Source organism: Onychostoma macrolepis, chromosome 16 (genome assembly GCF_012432095.1).
Source record: "Onychostoma macrolepis isolate SWU-2019 chromosome 16, ASM1243209v1, whole genome shotgun sequence".
Taxonomy (NCBI): Eukaryota; Metazoa; Chordata; class Actinopteri; order Cypriniformes; family Cyprinidae; genus Onychostoma; species Onychostoma macrolepis.
In genome coordinates this window covers 23,555,912-23,574,271 of record NC_081170.1, presented here as the reverse complement: position 1 = coordinate 23,574,271, position 18,360 = coordinate 23,555,912, and the positions used below count along the sequence as shown (strand labels likewise).

The 18,360-nt window shown below is 36.3% G+C and overlaps 1 protein-coding gene across 5 annotated transcripts in view; it reads left to right on the top strand.

Annotated features, from left to right (window-relative positions):
* Positions 1–18,360, top strand: part of clcn1b (chloride channel, voltage-sensitive 1b) — a 34,642-nt gene that overhangs the window by 6,739 nt on the left and 9,543 nt on the right. For 2 of the 5 annotated variants that reach the window (XM_058746736.1, XM_058746734.1), the window contains exons 2-7: positions 6,657–6,876; positions 6,968–7,099; positions 11,915–12,043; positions 12,528–12,661; positions 12,970–13,047; positions 14,062–14,140. In XM_058746736.1, the coding sequence (XP_058602719.1) occupies positions 6,657–6,876; positions 6,968–7,099; positions 11,915–12,043; positions 12,528–12,661; positions 12,970–13,047; positions 14,062–14,140 (772 nt within the window). Of the gene's footprint in view, positions 1–3,684; positions 3,794–6,656; positions 6,877–6,967; positions 7,100–11,914; positions 12,044–12,527; positions 12,662–12,969; positions 13,048–13,521; positions 13,601–14,061; positions 14,141–18,360 lie in introns of those variants that run through there. The other 3 variants (XM_058746737.1, XM_058746732.1, XM_058746733.1) reach the window with 3 other exon arrangements.

Genomic DNA, 18,360 nt, shown 5'->3' with positions numbered 1-18,360 from the left:
AAAAGTGGATATAAAGTTTCACACAGGTGTTTATTGGGTAGGGTTACGAGTAGGTGTAGGGAGGGCTTTATTGTACCAATAAGATGGCTTCCATTTAATAATTTTAATAAAAATGATCATTTACACTCAATGCGTTATTATGGTGTACTGTTTTATAATGTATTGCAATAATAAGGTGCAGATATCTGCCACTATTTGCACTAAGTAGTATAAGGAAAATGCTAAGAAAATACTGCTATTTTTACGTAGTGTAAATTGAATCTATCGCTATTTACACTTAAAGCCCCATTCAGACTACATGATTTTTATTGTTGGTTACGACAGTCACCGTGTCAGATTATGCGATTTTGACTCATAAAATCTTGTCGCGTCGTGAACAAGAAACATGTCAAGACTATACGATGCTACCCGAGCATTCATCGCATGCCGTCATTAACGACGTGCATGATGTTATCGGACAAGACAGAAGGTGCTATGAGCGTAAACAAACAATGGCTAGCAAACAGCGTGTCTTGCCCTGGCTTAATGTAAATAGCATATAGCTAAGAAAGTGCTGCTATTTTCATGCAGTGTAAATAGAAGTCATTGCTATTTGCACTTATTGTAAATAGCATCTATCACTATTTTCACTTAGTGTAAATAGCATCTTTCGGTATTTACACTTAGTGCAAATAGCTGCTGCCTAATTTAATTATTTTAGGGGATCTGTCCCTTTTATGAGGGAATGAAGGGATAGTTCACCCAAAATGAAAATTCTGTCATCATTTACTCACCATCATGTCAGTCCCAACCTGTATGGCTTTCTTCTGTGGAGCACAAAAGACATCGGACAACATTGATTTTCATTGTGTAGACAAAAATCTCTTATGTTCTACAGAAGCAAGCAAGTCATAGAGGTTTGGAACAAATAGTAAATCATGAGATAACTTTCATTTTTGAGCAAACTATCCCTAAAAATGTTGAATGGTTTCTGTGAGTGTCAGGTTTAGAGTTGAATGATGGAAATTAGAATTTGCTTGGTCAATGGAAAGTTTCCACCATGATGGAAAAACTAATGATGGTGTCTGGTCTTAGATGACCGATGTATTCGTTTACAGCAGTGTTTGCTCGTACTAATGTTAAACAGCACCGCGTGTTGTTTTTAATGGTCACATTTAAGTGATTTCACTTCCAGGTCAGGCAGCTGCGGATGACCTCTTCTTTAGCACAGAGGCCTCGGGGAGTCTGACTGCTGATTGACAGCAATGAACAGACTGAGAGTCAAATGGAGAGAGTGGAGGAAATGTGCAGGAGATAAAAGGGTTGTTGCGTTTGAACTTTCACTTCATTATTGGGCAGAAATGCAAATAATAATGTTTTGAGGATGAATTAGCATATTCCTGGGGTCTTGTGAACTGCTGAAATATCCTAATTCTAGTTTGTTTACTAACTCTTTTTGCTTAAGGTTGTGTCCTGTTTTTCTTGGTTAACACATATTAATAACCTTATGTAATTATTAGGGGTGGCACGGTACATGTATTCGTCTCGAACCGTCACAGTACGGGGATCTCGGTTCGGTGCATGAGGTCTTACGACGAATACAGGCAATTCACCCCCAATCCAGAAGGGGGCGCCCGCAGTAATGCAACGCTGTTTGATAACCGCCAGCAGAAGAACAGCGAATGCCATGAGTTGCGCACTTGAAAACAAAGCCCCCTAGACAGTGACCATGTGCTGATTCTGAACGCATCTCTCACTGACAAGGGAGTATACTTTAAAGGCTTGCGCACTCAACTGTTTGCGAAATGGGGCTTTGTGCTCATGTAGCCTACGTCTCTCATTCTGCACAAATCCAAATATTCCATAATATTTCCATATTTGCGATGTAACGTATCTGAATGCTAAACTATTATTTATTATGTAAATGATAGGCTTTGTACTTCAGTCGCGTTCCAGCGGTGACACAGAGGCGGGCGCGCTGGTGTTTGGCTCACTGTATTTTATTTTGATAAAGTACCAACTGTGCTGTCAAGTTAGCAATGCTGGAACTGATGTGTGTGTGTGTGTGTGTGTGTGCGCGCACTCCGGCGCGATCACTTCAACTCCCCCCCCGTTGTACCGAACTCGTATCGAACCGTGACCCCCGAACCGAGGTACGTACCGAACCGTGACATCTGTGTACCGTGCCACCCCTAGTAATTATTGATGAGTAGAAAATGCTTAACTGATCAGTAGTTTATGTACTTTCAAATATGGGCATGCTGTGTGGATTTTTCTTTATTTAAATGTACATAAACTAATTAGTCTGTTTAGCGTTATATATTATTTTTTATTATAAATTTTTTTTTTTTACCATGGACAAAGTCTAGTCCACTTTAAAGAGAAGTTTTTATTTTTATTTATTTTTACGTGATGTTAAATGTGTTAAACTTCATAACCAGAATATGTGTCCAAAAGTAATACTAATTCAGTTTATTTCAAAGACTCTGAATCTGCAATTTTTTTTTTTTTTTTCATTTATTTTCAAACTTTTTCCAAAGCATTAACACAACTCTAAACAACTGCAAAATGTTATTTTCCCCAACATTAACTCTTTCCACCTAAATAAATAATTAAATTATACATAATATCAGTAATAATAATAATAAAAGTAAAAAATAAATAAATGAAATGTAACAAATGTATACATTTAAAATGAACATAATTAAATATGCAGAAAAGTTTTCTCATTTAATATCCTTCACATTCAATGCAATTAACCCTTTAACCCTGACTGGTAACCTGGCAATTTGAACATTTAACCTGAAAATTCAGTAGTTATTTCTTCCTCAAAAGCACTTATAATCTAAACCTAATACCTTATAAACATGGATTTGTTTCCACATGGATTGACAAAAAAACGTATCTAACTCCTGGAAGTTGTATAAATCCGAAATTGTCCAATCATTGGACAATTTGCGAAAGTGCTGTACACTCTCAGAAAATAAAGGTACAAAAGCTATCACTGGGGCAGTACCTTTTCAAAAGGTACACTTTTGTACATTTTAGGAACTAATATGTACACTTCAGGTATTAGTATGTGCATTTAAAGTACCAGTATGGACCCATTAGGTACAAATGTGTACCTTTTGAAAAGGTACCGCCCCACTGACAGCTTTTGTACCTTTTTTCTGAGAGTGTGTAGCCCGTAGACAAGCATTCAGCTGAGACTAAGCATTATATAATTGAACAAATTATTAATGGCCTACTTTAATGTTTATTAAAACATTCTTTCATAGTCATTTTCTATTTTTATTTTGGGACTTTTGCCACTTTTAATGAATGGACGGTGTAGAGGTGATTGTGGTGATGTCACTTTATGTCACAAAGCTGACATCAATCAACACCATTAATGCAGGTTTAACCGAATTCAACTTAAGCACAGACGACAATAAATGAAATGACGCAGAAAACACGTTCACATCCAGATACCTGCAGTGGACTTCAGCTGACCGCCAGACAGGATTAGGAAGCCACAGTCCTGTGAATTAACAGCTGCTGACAGCCCACAGTCAACTGCAGTCTGTAAATGAAGTGCACTGCATTATGGGTAATGTAGTTTACATAGATGTTATCCTACAGGGCACCCCCTATAAGGCAGATACAGTTACTAATATCTGAATATTTCGTGAAGGTTAAAAGGAGAAGGAGAGGAGGAACATAGGTACATAGCAGACGAAAAGGAAGAGAGAGAAAGACTGACGGGAGAAAGAGCACGATGATAAGGGAACCCATCAACACTTTTGAGACTGTTTTGAATTTTGACCAGATTCTGGTGAGATTAAAGATTATAATATTAGTATTTTTTCTAGACGTAAACATTTTGGTAACTTGCTATACTGTACACAGGATTTCATTAATTGGGACTAATGGATGTTGATAACGTTTTATTCTATAAATTTGTTTATGAAAATCTTGGGATGAAGGTCAGTCTATATTCTAGCATTTTCTAGAAATTAATTAATTATTATTATTATTAGATGCTTTTTATCTTGGTATTTTCATTTATAAATGTACTGCTTAAAAAAAGAGCAACACTTATGAAATATGTGAGTTTAGTTGCTCATTCTGTCAACTACTAATACAGAATGTAAATGTCAGCATTACATAATTTATTACATATGATTTCATATTAATAATTCATATGCATTTTGATCATGTTAATATTGTTTTATTAATATAATTACATTTGATATTATTAAGTTTAAATCAAAAAAGATATGATCAGTCTTTCAGTAAATAGGTCAGATTGTATTATTATACTTACACACACACACACACACACACACACACACACACTTATACACACTGACCATTATATTTCTGTTTTTAATTAACTCTCAAAGTCACTATGTCCTTCAGTGCTTATGTCTGTTAGCAACTTTCACTCTCTCGGCTCTGTCTGTCTTCCTCTCTCTCGCTCTCTCTTGTCTTTGAGCCGTTTTTCTCTCAGAATAACGTGTTGGATAGTATAGTTTTGATCTTATTCTTGATCTTATAATTTGTTGATTGATATCAGTTGTTCAGAGAAGACTACGTCTGATCTTTCAGAACTGAGCTGTGGGGTCAGGCCCTGTGAGTTTTAGGCCACGGTTGTAAAGTTAAGCCGGCACTGTGGAAATCAGGTGTTTGAGAGAAAGAGAAAGAGACAGAATATGTTGTCGTAAAGTAAATGTTTTTCTGTTACAGAACAGTCTCTCTCACGCTGTCAACCTGAATCAGTGTACTGACTTTAGAAAATTGATGAGACAACCTTGGGTCTACTCTCTATCTGACACAAACTCTGCTATCTGATCATGATAACGTGATAGATGAGAAAGGAATTAAAAAACTGAAAGTCTTCTCAGTTTTTTTACTCAGGGTTTTTGTTAAATTGGTCATTCGAGGGAATGTGTTAGAGTGTGTGTGTGTGTGTGTGCGCGCGTGCGCGCCAATATTCAAATGCAGTGTATAAATGCTGTTGTATAGCTGGATGTCACATAGTATGAGATGCTCTGTGGAAGAATGTAAAATCTGTATGCAGTATGTTCAAGACTGCAGCTACACATGAGGTGGGTTTGTCTCTATTATGAATGCATGCCATAGAATTCAGCATTCTTGTTCACTTTCATTCTAATTAATAAACTCCTAAATTAATTCTAAATGCAATCATTAAGTAATTATTAACAAATCTACTGTATAATAATTGTTAATTAAAAAATGTCAATTATTAGTGAAAGAGAATATCTTTATGCAAACTAGCTGTGTTGAAATGGATATAAATTCTGGCCTATAATTTAATATGAACTTCCGAAAAGTTGAAAAATTGTTATTGGATTCTGCATTTGGAAAACAAACCTTCAGTAGATTTACATTTGAAGTAAAGTAGCACACTGCTCGTATTGCAGTGTTTTAAATGTTTTAATTTATTGGTATAAGTCTCACTCATCAGGTCTGAATGATGCTATAATGGTTTGGTTGATTTGAGTTCTGTACTGAAATTTTTATTTTTTTAAATGTATAAAGCTACTAAAACATAGCTGTTTATGTACTTTGCTGGGAAAAAGAATATAAGATAAATGCCCCCAAATCTTTCTTATTTATTTAATTGTTTAGTTGTTTATTTATGCATGCATGCACATTTTTTTAGATATATTTATAATTGATTTCAATTGTTTTAAATAAATACTCACATATATTGAGTTGTGTATAGATATTGATCATTTCTTGTTATTGAGTGGGCATGAGGGGGCTGAATGTGATCCCTCCAGTCTCGCACCATGTGGGGTCTGTGCAGCTCAGGAATGTATGTATGTAGGCGTGTGTATTGGGTGTAATGGACGGAAGGTGAAGAATGTCTTGGTGGATCACTTCCTCCTTTACTGGGCAATATCCAGAGTGTGTGGTCTATCCTGATGGACAGCCCATTATTTTTGCATTAGCGTTCTCATGTATCTCACCAAGAAATCAAAATTGATGATTCTTATTTTTTATGGCCTCCATTTAGTTTGCAGCGCCCACTTCTAATCGAACAATCTAAGCGAATCCCGATGGACTAAATCAAGTACCACCCCATGTTTTTTTGCCATCCAAAAAGCCGCTCAGATATAAATCACAATAGAGAAGATAAGACGGTTGCAATTTCCAATTCATGGCGACCTTAATCTGTTCTTTCTTTCTTTTGGGGTGTTTGGCTTTTTTAAGATGGTGCAATATAGTTGGGAACACTGAGTGCTACATTTTTGGGCTGAATCTTGTGCATGTGTGTGTATTGTGTACGTATGATTGAGAGTATCTCGGGGGAGCGCTTTTTCCATTCTGCCCTGTTAGACAGCATGACTATTTCTGTCTGACATATATAAATGACTGTTACTCACCACCACACACACTTACATTGATTCCCTTCACGTTCCTACTTCCACAAGTACTCACATGCACACAATCACACTGAACCAATGTGCACTCTGAGAGTTGTGAAATCAAAGGATTTTCTACCATTAAATTGCAGTTATCCACAACATCAAGAGTGACTTTTTCCCCATATTTGCTTTGTTCACTGCAGATTTCCCTTCCATTGATTTTCTTCACTCTGCTGATGAATGCGGGTGCCATGTGGTCATTTCTGTTTCTGGTAGAAACCTGCGTTTTGTCTTTTTCAGCTGTATGGGGAATATCGGGAGCAGCTGGGTAATATTGCCAGAAGGGAGGCCACACGGCTGTTGACTGAAAGGCAATGGAAGAGGCATGCCGGCAATGCCAAGGCAACCAGGAGAGGCCATGGCCGAGCACATCATGCCAGCCTGGATGCAGGGCCCATGACACCAGGTTTAAGCCCCTCCTCCTCTATAAAGAAGCCACGCCCCTATTCCAAATGCCAGGGTGAGTGGCTAATGAAAACCCATTCTGTTTACTTAGAAATCAAGTGCACTGGTCTAAAGTGAATAGCCGTTAGAATGTGTTTGCATTGCAGACTGCCTGGCCCGGATCCAGAGGTATATTGTGACAAAGTTGGGCGAGGACTGGATCTTCCTGGTTCTTTTAGGTCTCACTATGGCTCTGGTTAGCTGGAGCATGGACTATGCCAGTGCCAAGAGCCTACAAGGTAGATGGTAGATTTGGTGAAACTTAAAGTCTGTATATATTTAAGCAAAAAGGTATGAGATGCTCTGTTATATTGTGAAATAGTTGTGGTATTAATGTTCAAATATTATTCTACTATTTAGACAACACTTTATAATAGGGTCCCATTAGTACCCATTAGTTAATGACTAATATTAACTAACAATGAGCAGTCAATTTGCTAGAACTGTATAATAATCAATAATCAATAATAATTTATTCTGGTCCTCACAGACAGCTTATCACAAAGTAAATAAAAATACATAGTTACCGAAAAAGGTGTAGGCAGAAGCCTTGCTTATTATGCCTACCCTTTATACATAGTTAACTGAATGGGCGACACTTTTCTCTAAGTTAAATAATACAAAGTAAACAATATTACAAAAACATTTCCCAAAATGTACAAACATAATTCACAACAAACATAACATAAATACACACTCCAACTATTACTTCGATTCTTTAACAGCACAACCACAATTTGTTAATACTGAGTCATATAATTATTTATCACCTTATTTTTATACATTTTCTTAAATTGACAAAGTGACTTACATACTTTTAGTTCCTTATCATATTTATTCCATAAATTTACCCCTTTAACAGATAAGCACCTATTTTTTGCATTAGTTCTTGCCCTTACTTTCTTAAACATATACAATCCTCTTAAATTATACTGACTTTCTCTTATTTTGAACAGCCTCTGGATACAATTTGGAAGTAAATTATTATAAACTTTATACATTAACTGTAAAGTATATAATTGAACTAAATCTACAAATTTTAATGCATGTAAATCAATAAACAATTTATTTGTTGGTTCGTAATAATCAACCCTTTTAACAATTCTAATAGCTTTCTTTTGCAACATGTATATTGATTTTAAATTGAATTTATAAGTGTGACCCCACACCTCCACACAATAAATAATGTATGGAACTATGAGCGCACAATACAATATATATAAAGTTTTTTCATTCAAAATATGTTTTGTTCTATTTAATATTGCAATAGATTTAGACATCTTTGTTTTTATATAATTAATGTGTGATTTCCAACATAATTTATGATCGATTATGACACCCAGAAATTTATTTTCATACACTCTTTCTATTTCCTCGTTATCAATCATTAGTTTCACTTTGTTGTTACTTTGTCGATTACTGAATATTATAAACTTTGTTTTACTTAAATTCAGTGAGAGTCTGTTATCATCAAACCATTTTTTAAAAACCCTCAGTTCGATTTCCACTGTATTCAGAAGCTGTTCCAAAATTTTCCCAGAACAATATAAATTAGTATCATCAGCAAACAAAACCATTTTTAATACTTTAGACACTTTACAAATATCATTTATGTACAGTATAAACAACTTAGGGCCTAAGACCGAACCTTGCGGAACACCACAAGTAACTTTCAATAAATCTGATTTAACATTATTAATTTGTACAAATTGATATCTGTCATTGAGGTAACTTTTTATCCAAGCAAAAGCTTTTCCTCTTATATCATATCTCTCCAATTTCATCATTAATAATCCATAATCAATAGTGTCAAAAGCTTTTTTTAAGTCTAGGAACACCCCCACAGTATATTCATTATTATCCATTGAAGAGGAAATCTCTTCTACCAGTTCCATCACAGCCATTAAGGTCGACCTGTTTGTTCTAAAACCATACTGTTGATCACTCAATAATTTGTGTTTATCTATAAAATCATCTAGCCTGCACACAAATATTTTCTCTAAAATCTTCGAGAACTGGGAAAGAAGAGAAATTGGTCTGTAGTTGGAAAAACATTGACGATCTCCATTTTTGAAAATAGGAATAACTTTATTACAAATGTGTAATCAATCATTTACAAATGTGTGTAAATGGTTTTACTATATGTACTATAATATTTCTTATTAACGACATGTCAATATCATTACAATCGGTGGAATATTTTTTCTTACAATTATTAACAATGTCTAGTATTTCCTTTTCATCAACTCCCCTTATAAACATTGAATAATCATTACTGGAGATATTCATTTCCTCTATCCTATCCCCAGTTCTTTGCTCCGCGATCACTTTTGCTAAATTGCTCCCAATATTTACAAAATACTCATTAAATTCATTGACAATGTCATTCATTTTATTTATACTTAATTTATCATCATTAACAAAATAATTTGGATAATCTACTTTTCCAGTATTCTTTTTAATTATACTATTAAGTACTTTCCATGTTGTTTGTATATTATTCTTATGCTTGTCCAATAACTTATTATAATAGTCCTTTTTACTAAATCTTATAATACTTATTAATTTATTTTTATATATCTTGTATTTATTTTCCGCTTGTATAGTTCGTCGCTATAAATTTCCTGTATAATGCATTTTTCTTTTTGCATGCTTTCACTATTCCCTTAGTAATCCATGGTTTATCCTCATTTTTCTTATTCTTTACAGTCTTAAACAAACAATATTTTTCAATTAATATGGACAAAAAAGCATCATAAGCACTATTTGGATCTTTACTTGCATAAACCTCACTCCAATTTTGATTCTTTAAGTCCTCACTGAGAGCAGCAATAATTTTTGGTGTTCTGTATTGAATTAATTTAAAACTATTCATCCTACTACCTATTGTTTTATTAAATAATCTTTGAATTGTTTATTGTTCGTTCATGGTAACTTAGGTCCGTTAAAGAATATTAGCAGATGCAACTTTTGATTTTAACGTGTTAGTTAATATTTAAATTAACATTAAGATAAATGCTTTAGAAGTACTAATGTCTAGTACTTAATGAACTAATATCAACAATTCAAACCTTATTAATGGGATAGTTCACCCAAAAATGAAAATTCTGTCATTAATTACTCACCCTCATGTCGTTCCAAACCCGTAAGACCTTCGTTCATCTTCAGAACACAAATTAAGATATTTTTGATGAAATCCGAGAGCTTTCTGACCCTCCGTAGACAGCAATGTAACTGAAATATTCCCAGTTTCATAAATGTAGCAAGGACATCAGTAAAATAGTCCATGTGACATCAGTGGTTTAACTGTAATTTTATGAAGCTACGATAAACAATGTTTAACCCAACCTTCTGGGCAGTAACCCAATCGCTGGGTTCTTCCATATTTTACCCAGCGCTGGTTTGTATTTAACCCAGCATTTTTTAGAGTGTATGGTTTTGTGGAAAATTCAGCTTTGTCATCAAGGGAATTTTAAAAGTATATTTCAAATTGTAATGAAATTTCACAGTGTTACAGTTTTTACTGCATTTTTTATCAAATAAATGCAGCCTGGGTGAGACTTCTTTCAAAAACATTAAAAAAATTGTTACCAACCCCAAACGTTTGAAAGTAATAATAGTGTATATTCTCTGATATGTAAACTGATATTAATAGTTGGCTTCTATGGATGGCATCTGTGCAGTGATATACACAGTAGCTGTTTCTAATATTATTAGTTTTAGCAAAGGTGGAAATACTGAACAGCAGCCAGGAATAGAATTTGGACTAAGTTTTAGAATTAAAATGACTTTTTAAAATGTAATCAAATTTATATAATTAATGTATATTTAATATTTTTCTCATTTTCAAAAATCATAGTATCACAAATGGAAAGAAAAAAGATTAATAACATTTTATGAAAGACATCAGATACAACTAAATGCAAAACAAAAACTGGTCTGTATACAGTATGTCTGTATATATCAGACATATAACTTTATTATATTAAAGTCATAGTTCACCCAAAAATGAAAATTCTGACTTCATTTACTCACCCTCAAGTTGTTCCAAACTTGTACAAGTTTCTTTCTTTTCCTGAATCTATCTATGAGTAGATATTTTGAAAAAATGTGGGTAACCAAACAGTTCCTGGGAGCACTTTAGTTTAGGGACCAATTCTCACTATTCACTAGCTGCTTATTAACATGCATATTACTAGCAAATTGACTTTTTATTAGTACTTATAAAGCACATTTTAATGCCTTATTCTGCAAGACCATATTCTAAATCCCTTAATCCTGCCCCATACCTAAACTTAACAATACCTCACTAACTATAAGCAGAAAATTGTTTATTGAAGCAAAAGTTATAGTTAATAGTTAGATAATAGTGAGAATTGATTCCCAAACCTTTTCCAGGATGACTAAACAATGACAGTTTTCATTTCAGGGTGAATTATAATTTTGAAAGGTTTTCTTTTAATCAAGTTCACTTATATTCTCTACATTTAAATGCAAAAAACAAGTCCCCCACTTGTAATATGGCGTGGTGGCCCAAATCAAAGGTCATCACTGGCCAACTTGCTCTGATTTAGTGTGACTGACAATTCTGAGAAAATCTATTCTTTGGAGCTGAAGGGAGGACATCACCTCAGAGAGCCAATTACTGATACTGGGAACAGAGACAGAGCTATCTCATAAGAACAATTCTCTTGCCAATTGTCATGCCAAAATGAAATAATAAATGTATTGTTAATGTAATTGTGGTAGGCTTCGAATAATCAGGAATAATAAGAAGTCAAACTTTATAATAATTGTTACAGTATGCAGTATATGTCAGAAGAAAATAGCAAGAATTGTATCTTTAAGGATACATCACCTTTTCACTAAGGAAGTACTCTCAAAGGTAGACATTTGTGCCTATATTAAACCTAAATATTGTACATTTTTTACGGTAAGTATAATTCATTAAATTGAATCAACACCCAATTTTATGTGTTGTATCATAGATGTGAGCAAATATAACAAAGTCCTACAGTGAAACTTTTCTCAACCTTTCTGTTTTTCTCTGTCAGCATATAAGTGGATGTACGGAGAGCTGAAGGGGAATGTGGCTCTGCAGTATCTGGCCTGGGTCTCATATCCCATCATCCTTGTCGTGTTTGCATCCCTCTTCTGTCATCTGGTCTCTCCACAAGCTATAGGTTTGTGTATCTCATCGTCCTCTCATTCCTGCTTTTATTACCCTGTATTATTTCTGTTTGTCCTCTGTTCTTTACCCTTGTATTCTCATCTCTATTCTGGTTCTCTGCTCGCAATGTCACAAATCATTTTTGTGTCCCTCTGTTCTGTCATCTGTACTCAGCTATTATGCTTTATATTCTTTTGTCTCGTTTTTTGTCCTCAATCCACCTCAACCACCCACAACACTTCAAATCTTCCTGCCCTCTTTCCAAGATGTGATCATCATGGTCTCGTTTTCTCTTTCTTTCTCTCACCTCTCCTCGCCACAGTTGTTTTGATAGCTTTCTCATGTGCTCCACATCAGACTAGAGGATACACGCCAATCATTTTCATCTTTTATAATCAGTGTGACAAGATCTACACTCTGTGTGAAATTGTGTTTATGTTTTATGGATTAGTGTCATGCGCTCCCTCTCTCTTGAAAATCTTTTCTCTGTGCCTCAGGCTCGGGGATCCCTGAACTCAAGACCATTCTCAGAGGTGTGGTGTTGAAGGAGTATTTGACGCTCAAGGCGTTTGTGGCTAAAGTCATCGGTCTAACGGCTGGGCTGGGCAGTGGTATGCCCATCGGGAAGGAGGTGGACCTCTGCTACTTTTTGATATTTTATAATATTATATATAAATGTGCTATATTTTATTAAAGTATATAGATCTATCTATATCTATCTATTTACAAACCTGTCTGTGCATCCACCCATCCCCATTCTCTTGTTCTCATATTCTTCTGTTCATTCATTAGTTCAGTTATCTTGCTAAACGGTTGCATCACTAATTGCGGCTCTTTGTTGGATTCAGAGAACAAATTAATTTTGTTACATAAACTCTCCTCATAGATTGTTCATCTTGCTGCAGTTTTATTGATTCATAATCTCCATTAAATCCTCAGGGTCCTTTTGTGCATATTGCCAGTATATGTGCGGCAGTGCTGAGCAGGGTCATGTCCATCTTCACCGGTGTGTATGAGGTAAAAACCAGCCCCTGTGAGCTTGTTCGCCTGTGTGTGTGTGTGTGTGAGTTACTCTTCAGAAGCTGCTGACCTTAATTGCTGATCTAGGATCAAGTTACCTCTCATTGGCATATAAATTCCCACTCCACACCACAGCCATCACAAGTTATTTTATGAGTAGACAGATGCCAAAACCCTTCTCTGATCAACAGTTAAGGATTATGATGAACTGCTTTTGAATGTTATACTCGGTTTAATATTACAATTTGTCTGCATGTCTAATGTTTATGAATTGAAATAAGTGCTAGTCAAACTAATTGCATATTTCTCTCCTCTCATTCCCTGTATTCTCTTTTTGTCCCTGTCTCATTGTCTCTCCCCAACACCTCATTATTTTTGTCTGTCTGTATTAATAGTGATGGTATTTTTTGGCATGTGTCTTGGATCTGTGTGTCCTGATGCTGTTATTTTAACCCCACCCAAATTACCCAGAATAGTGCCCATGTTCAGGATCTGCTGGTGTGTGCCTGTGCAGTAGGAGTGGCCACCTGTTTCGCTGCCCCAGTGGGAGGCAAGTCACGCCCACTTTTACCCAGCATGCATTGCTTTGTATTACGTACATATGCACTCTGTATATTAGTTTAAAACATGATGTTCATTCCTCTCATCTCCTTTCTCTTTTTTAGTGTGTTTATGCTTAGTTGGTATGTGTGTAAAATTTGGTTTGCCTTTCTTTGCCACATTGAACGAATCCACACAATTGTGTATTCACATAATCCTTTTGTTTTTTCTTTGCTCTTTATCCACCATTCCCTTTATTTCTCCTTTCATTCTACTCTACTCTCTCTTCTTATTTCTCTTTCATGTTTGCTTCTCTTTTCCTCCCACGCGATGTACCCGCTGACATTTCTAATCTATTCTTCTTTTTACATCCCTTCATCTCCCTCCCCTCTAACACTGTCGTTCTTCTTTTCTGCCTTCACCTCAAACTCCCTCTCTCTCTTTCTCTCTCTTCTGTCTTGGTGTCAGTAGAACCCCTATGGTTACACAGACATACTGACAGTAGGATGTGCTGTTGGGGTGGGCTGCTGTTTTGGGACTCCCCTTGGAGGTAAAAATCTCCCCTTCTTTCTATCCCCGTTGTTTTCAGTTCCTCTTCCTTCTATTTAAGCTTGATGCCTGCTGAATAATTAAGCTCATCAACACTTCACAGTTAAAAGCACCTGTGTGTTATAAATTCATATGCTTTGCGTGTTTTATGCGTCTTAAAGAGTGTGTATACTCAGAGGAGAGCGTCATAAAGAGTGTGCCAGAACATTTTAAGTACTTTTAGAGAGCGCATGTGGATTTTAAAAAGTGTTTGTGTGTGAAGCGTGTATAACTCTCTCATGAAGTATTTTTTAAGATCAAATACTTTCTTAATATCTAAAAAAGAACTATAAGCCACTGGTAGGTTGATTCAAGTGTAAAAAGTGTACACTTTTACAATAATATTACTTGCAGTATCTCACAGAATTGAGTACACCCCTCACATTTTTGTAAATATTTTATTATGTCTTTTCATGTGACAACACTGAAGAAATAACACTTTGCTACAATGTAAATTAGTGAGTGTACAGCTTGTATAACAGTGTAAATTTGCTGTCCCCTCAAAATAACTCAACACACAGCCATTAATGTCTAAACCGCTGGCCACAAAAGTGAGTACACCTCTTAAGTGAAAATGTCCAAATTGGGCCCAATTAGCCATTTTCTCTCCCCGGTGTCATGTGACTCGTTAGTGTTACAAGGTCTCAGGTGTGAATGGGGAGCAGGTGTGTTAAATTTGGTGTTATCACTCTCACTCTCTCATACTGGTCACTGGCAGTTCAACATGGCAACTCATGGCAAAGAACTCTCTGAGGATCTGAAAAAAAGAATTGTTGCTCTACATAAAGATGGCGTAGGCTATAAGAAGATTGCCAAGACCATACAGCGATTTAACAGGACAGGTTCCACTCAGAACACCATGGTCGATCAAAGAAGTTGAGTGCATGTGCTCAGCGTCATATCCAGAGGTTGTGTTTGGGAAATTGATGTATGAGTGCTTCCAGCATTGCTGCAGAGGTTGAAGGGGTGGGGGGTCAGCCTGTCAGTGCTCAGACCATACGCCGCACACTGCATCAAATTGGTCTGCATGGCTGTCGTCCTAGAAGGAAGCCTCTTCTAAAGATGATGCACAAGAAAGCCCGCAAACAGTTTGCTGAAGACAAGCAGACTAAGGACATGGATTACTGGAACCCTGTCCTGTGGTCTGATGAGACCAAGATAAACTTATTTGGTTTAGATGGTGTCAAGCGTGTGTGGCGGCAACCAGGAGAGGAGTACAAAGACAAGTGTCTTGCCTACAGTCAAGCATGGTGGTGGGAGTGTCATGGTCTGGGGCTGCATGAGTGCTGCCGGCACTGGGGAGCTACAATTCAGCAGAGCATGATCCCCTCCCTTCGGAGACTGGGCCGCAGGGCAGTATTCCAACATGATAACGACCCCAAACACACCTCCAAGGCGACCACTGCCTTGCTAAAGAAGCTGAGGGTAAAGATGATGGACTGGCCAAGCATGTCTCCAGACCTAAACCCTATTGGGCATCTGTGGGGCATCCTCAAACAGGAGGTGGAGGAGTGCAAGGTCTCTAACATCCACCAGCTCTGTGATGTCGTCATGGACTGCAGTGGCAACCTGTGAAGCTCTGTTGAACTCCATGACCAAGAGGGTTAAGGCAGCGCTGGAAAATAATGGTGGCCACACAAAATATTGACACTTTGGGCCCAATTTGGACATTTTCACTTAGGGGTGTACTCACTTTTGTGGCCAGCGGTTTAGGCAATAATGGCTGTGTGTTGAGTTATTTTGAGGGGACAGCAAATTTACACTGTTATACAAGCTGTACACTCACTACTTTACATTGTAGCAAAGTGTCATTTGTTGTCACATGAAAAGATATAATAAAATATTGACAAAAATGTGAGGGGTGTACTCACTTCTGTGAGATACTGTATGCTATGGGGCTATTGAATGCTTGAATCTGATTGGTTGATGAACGTTCTATGGTGTGCGATTATTTTCAGGGAAACGCATGACATGTAGTTCCAGACAGGTGTTGACCACATTACGTGTCCATATCACTTCACCAAACGTTTTCAGTTATTTCAAAGGTCCTTACAACAGCAAAAGAACCAAAACCCACAACAACACTGACCAAGCACATAAATATAGCAACTAATGGGATAAAAATGACTGATTATTTCCATGTTTTTGCTACAAACTTACATTTAATTATGAACAGACAGCACATTTCTCCCGCTCTCTCCCATACAAACGCACACACATACTGTAAGGACTCGCACGGAAACATGCACGTGCACAGAAACGTGTTGTCAGTGCTGCTCTGACGATTTTATCAGCAAAATAGCTCAAAAACGTAAAATCTGAGTGTCATCTCTCACAAGCGAGGTAATACAGCGCTGTTCTTGAAACAGATGAACTTACAGTTTCGCTATTAGTAGAGAAGCTGCTGCGAACACTGTTGAGAGATGCACAGACTTAGGGGATTCACACACGCTTAATCTCTCTCTCTTTCTCTTTCTCTTTCTCTCTCTGTCTGTCTAATAATTTCATTATTAACTGCATTAGTCTGCTATCAATGGCTCAAACCTCCTTACTAGATCTAAAATGACGTTTTGTAATTAGCAACGGAGGTGTTGGATGAGATGCGTAAGAAATTAATCCTACTCACAAGAGCATTTTAAGGAAAAAAACTTATGCATGTCTTTTAAATACAACATCTGAACAATATTTGAGGTGTGGTAACCATAGTATATGCATAATGATTCCGGTCCATTGAATTATTAGAAAATAAAGCAAACCCTGAGGCTGCATTAGCACCTTGGGTGTGCATTATTTTCTAATAATTCAAAGGCCCATCATCAATTATTCCTTAGATGATAATATCACTCTTTTAGTGTGCACTTTTCCAGAAGTTAGGCAGCAGAGTTTGCATATGCAAATAAACAACATAGTTACGACAAACATTACAAAACCAACATATAACCAGTTAAAAACAATTACACACCGTTAAATTGCTCTCTAGATTACATATTAAGGACTTAAAATAATTATAGGACACCAAATTTTGTAACTTCATCTCCTTTTGGAGAAGATTCCAATCTGAGGTGGCAGCATATTTAAAAGAGGTTTTACCAAGCTCAGTTCTGGCACACAGAGATTATAATTTGATTGAGAACGTAATGAATGATTTCCAGACAAAGTCCTTTGTATAAAACAACAGAGATAATTTGGCAAATTACCCAAAATTGCCTTCTATATCAACAAATGCCAATGCATTTTTCTCCGAATTCTCAAGGAAGGCCATGCAACTCTTTCATATAATTCACAGTGATGGGTTATAAATCTCAGAGCACCGTGGTGCAAAGCATCCTGGGAAGAAAGAAGGAAAGAGGGGGCATTCTTTTAAACCACATCCCCATAATCGAGAATCGGCAGAAATGTAGCGGACACTAATTTTTTCCTCACCTTAAATGGGAAACATGACTTATTTCTGAAGTAAAACCCTAACAACTTCTTTAATTTTTACTCAGATACTTAAAATGTGAGCCGAAACATAATTTGTTATCAATGATAATACCCAGATATTTGTACTCTGACACTGAGGTAACTTGGCTCCCCTGAGAAGTTTGAAGGACAATAGAATTCTCTAAAGAAGTTCTAGAATTTGAAAATAGCATACATTTAGTTTTTTCAACATTTAAAACCAACTTCAAAGCACGAAACCTGTTTTGGATAATATCAAAAACAGACTGTAATGCAGCCACTGATTGTTGCTTAGAGTGAGCTGAACAGTATACAATAATATCATCTACGTAAAAATGGAACCTTGCTTTATCAATATTAAAATCAAGACAATTTATATATATACTGAATAATAATGGTCCCAACACAGATCCTTGTGGAACTCCCTTGATAACCTCCAAGAGATCTGACTGAACACCTTCCACCTGGACAATAAGCAACTAGTTAATAGTGAGAATTGGTCCCTATACTAAAGTGTTACCCAATTAACCTATAGAGAAAATGAATGGGAATATTACTCATGGAACCTAAATGTATTGCATTCTATTACTTTGGTGGTTTGTTTGTGCATACTGACCTGCCTGATACAGCAACACTGTCTCAACCAATAGAGTGAGTTTGGGGCAGGGCTAACTGTTTGATTGACCAATGGCAGATGGGGGAGTGTTTGGGGAAATCTGTTTGAAAACAGTCATTACCTTT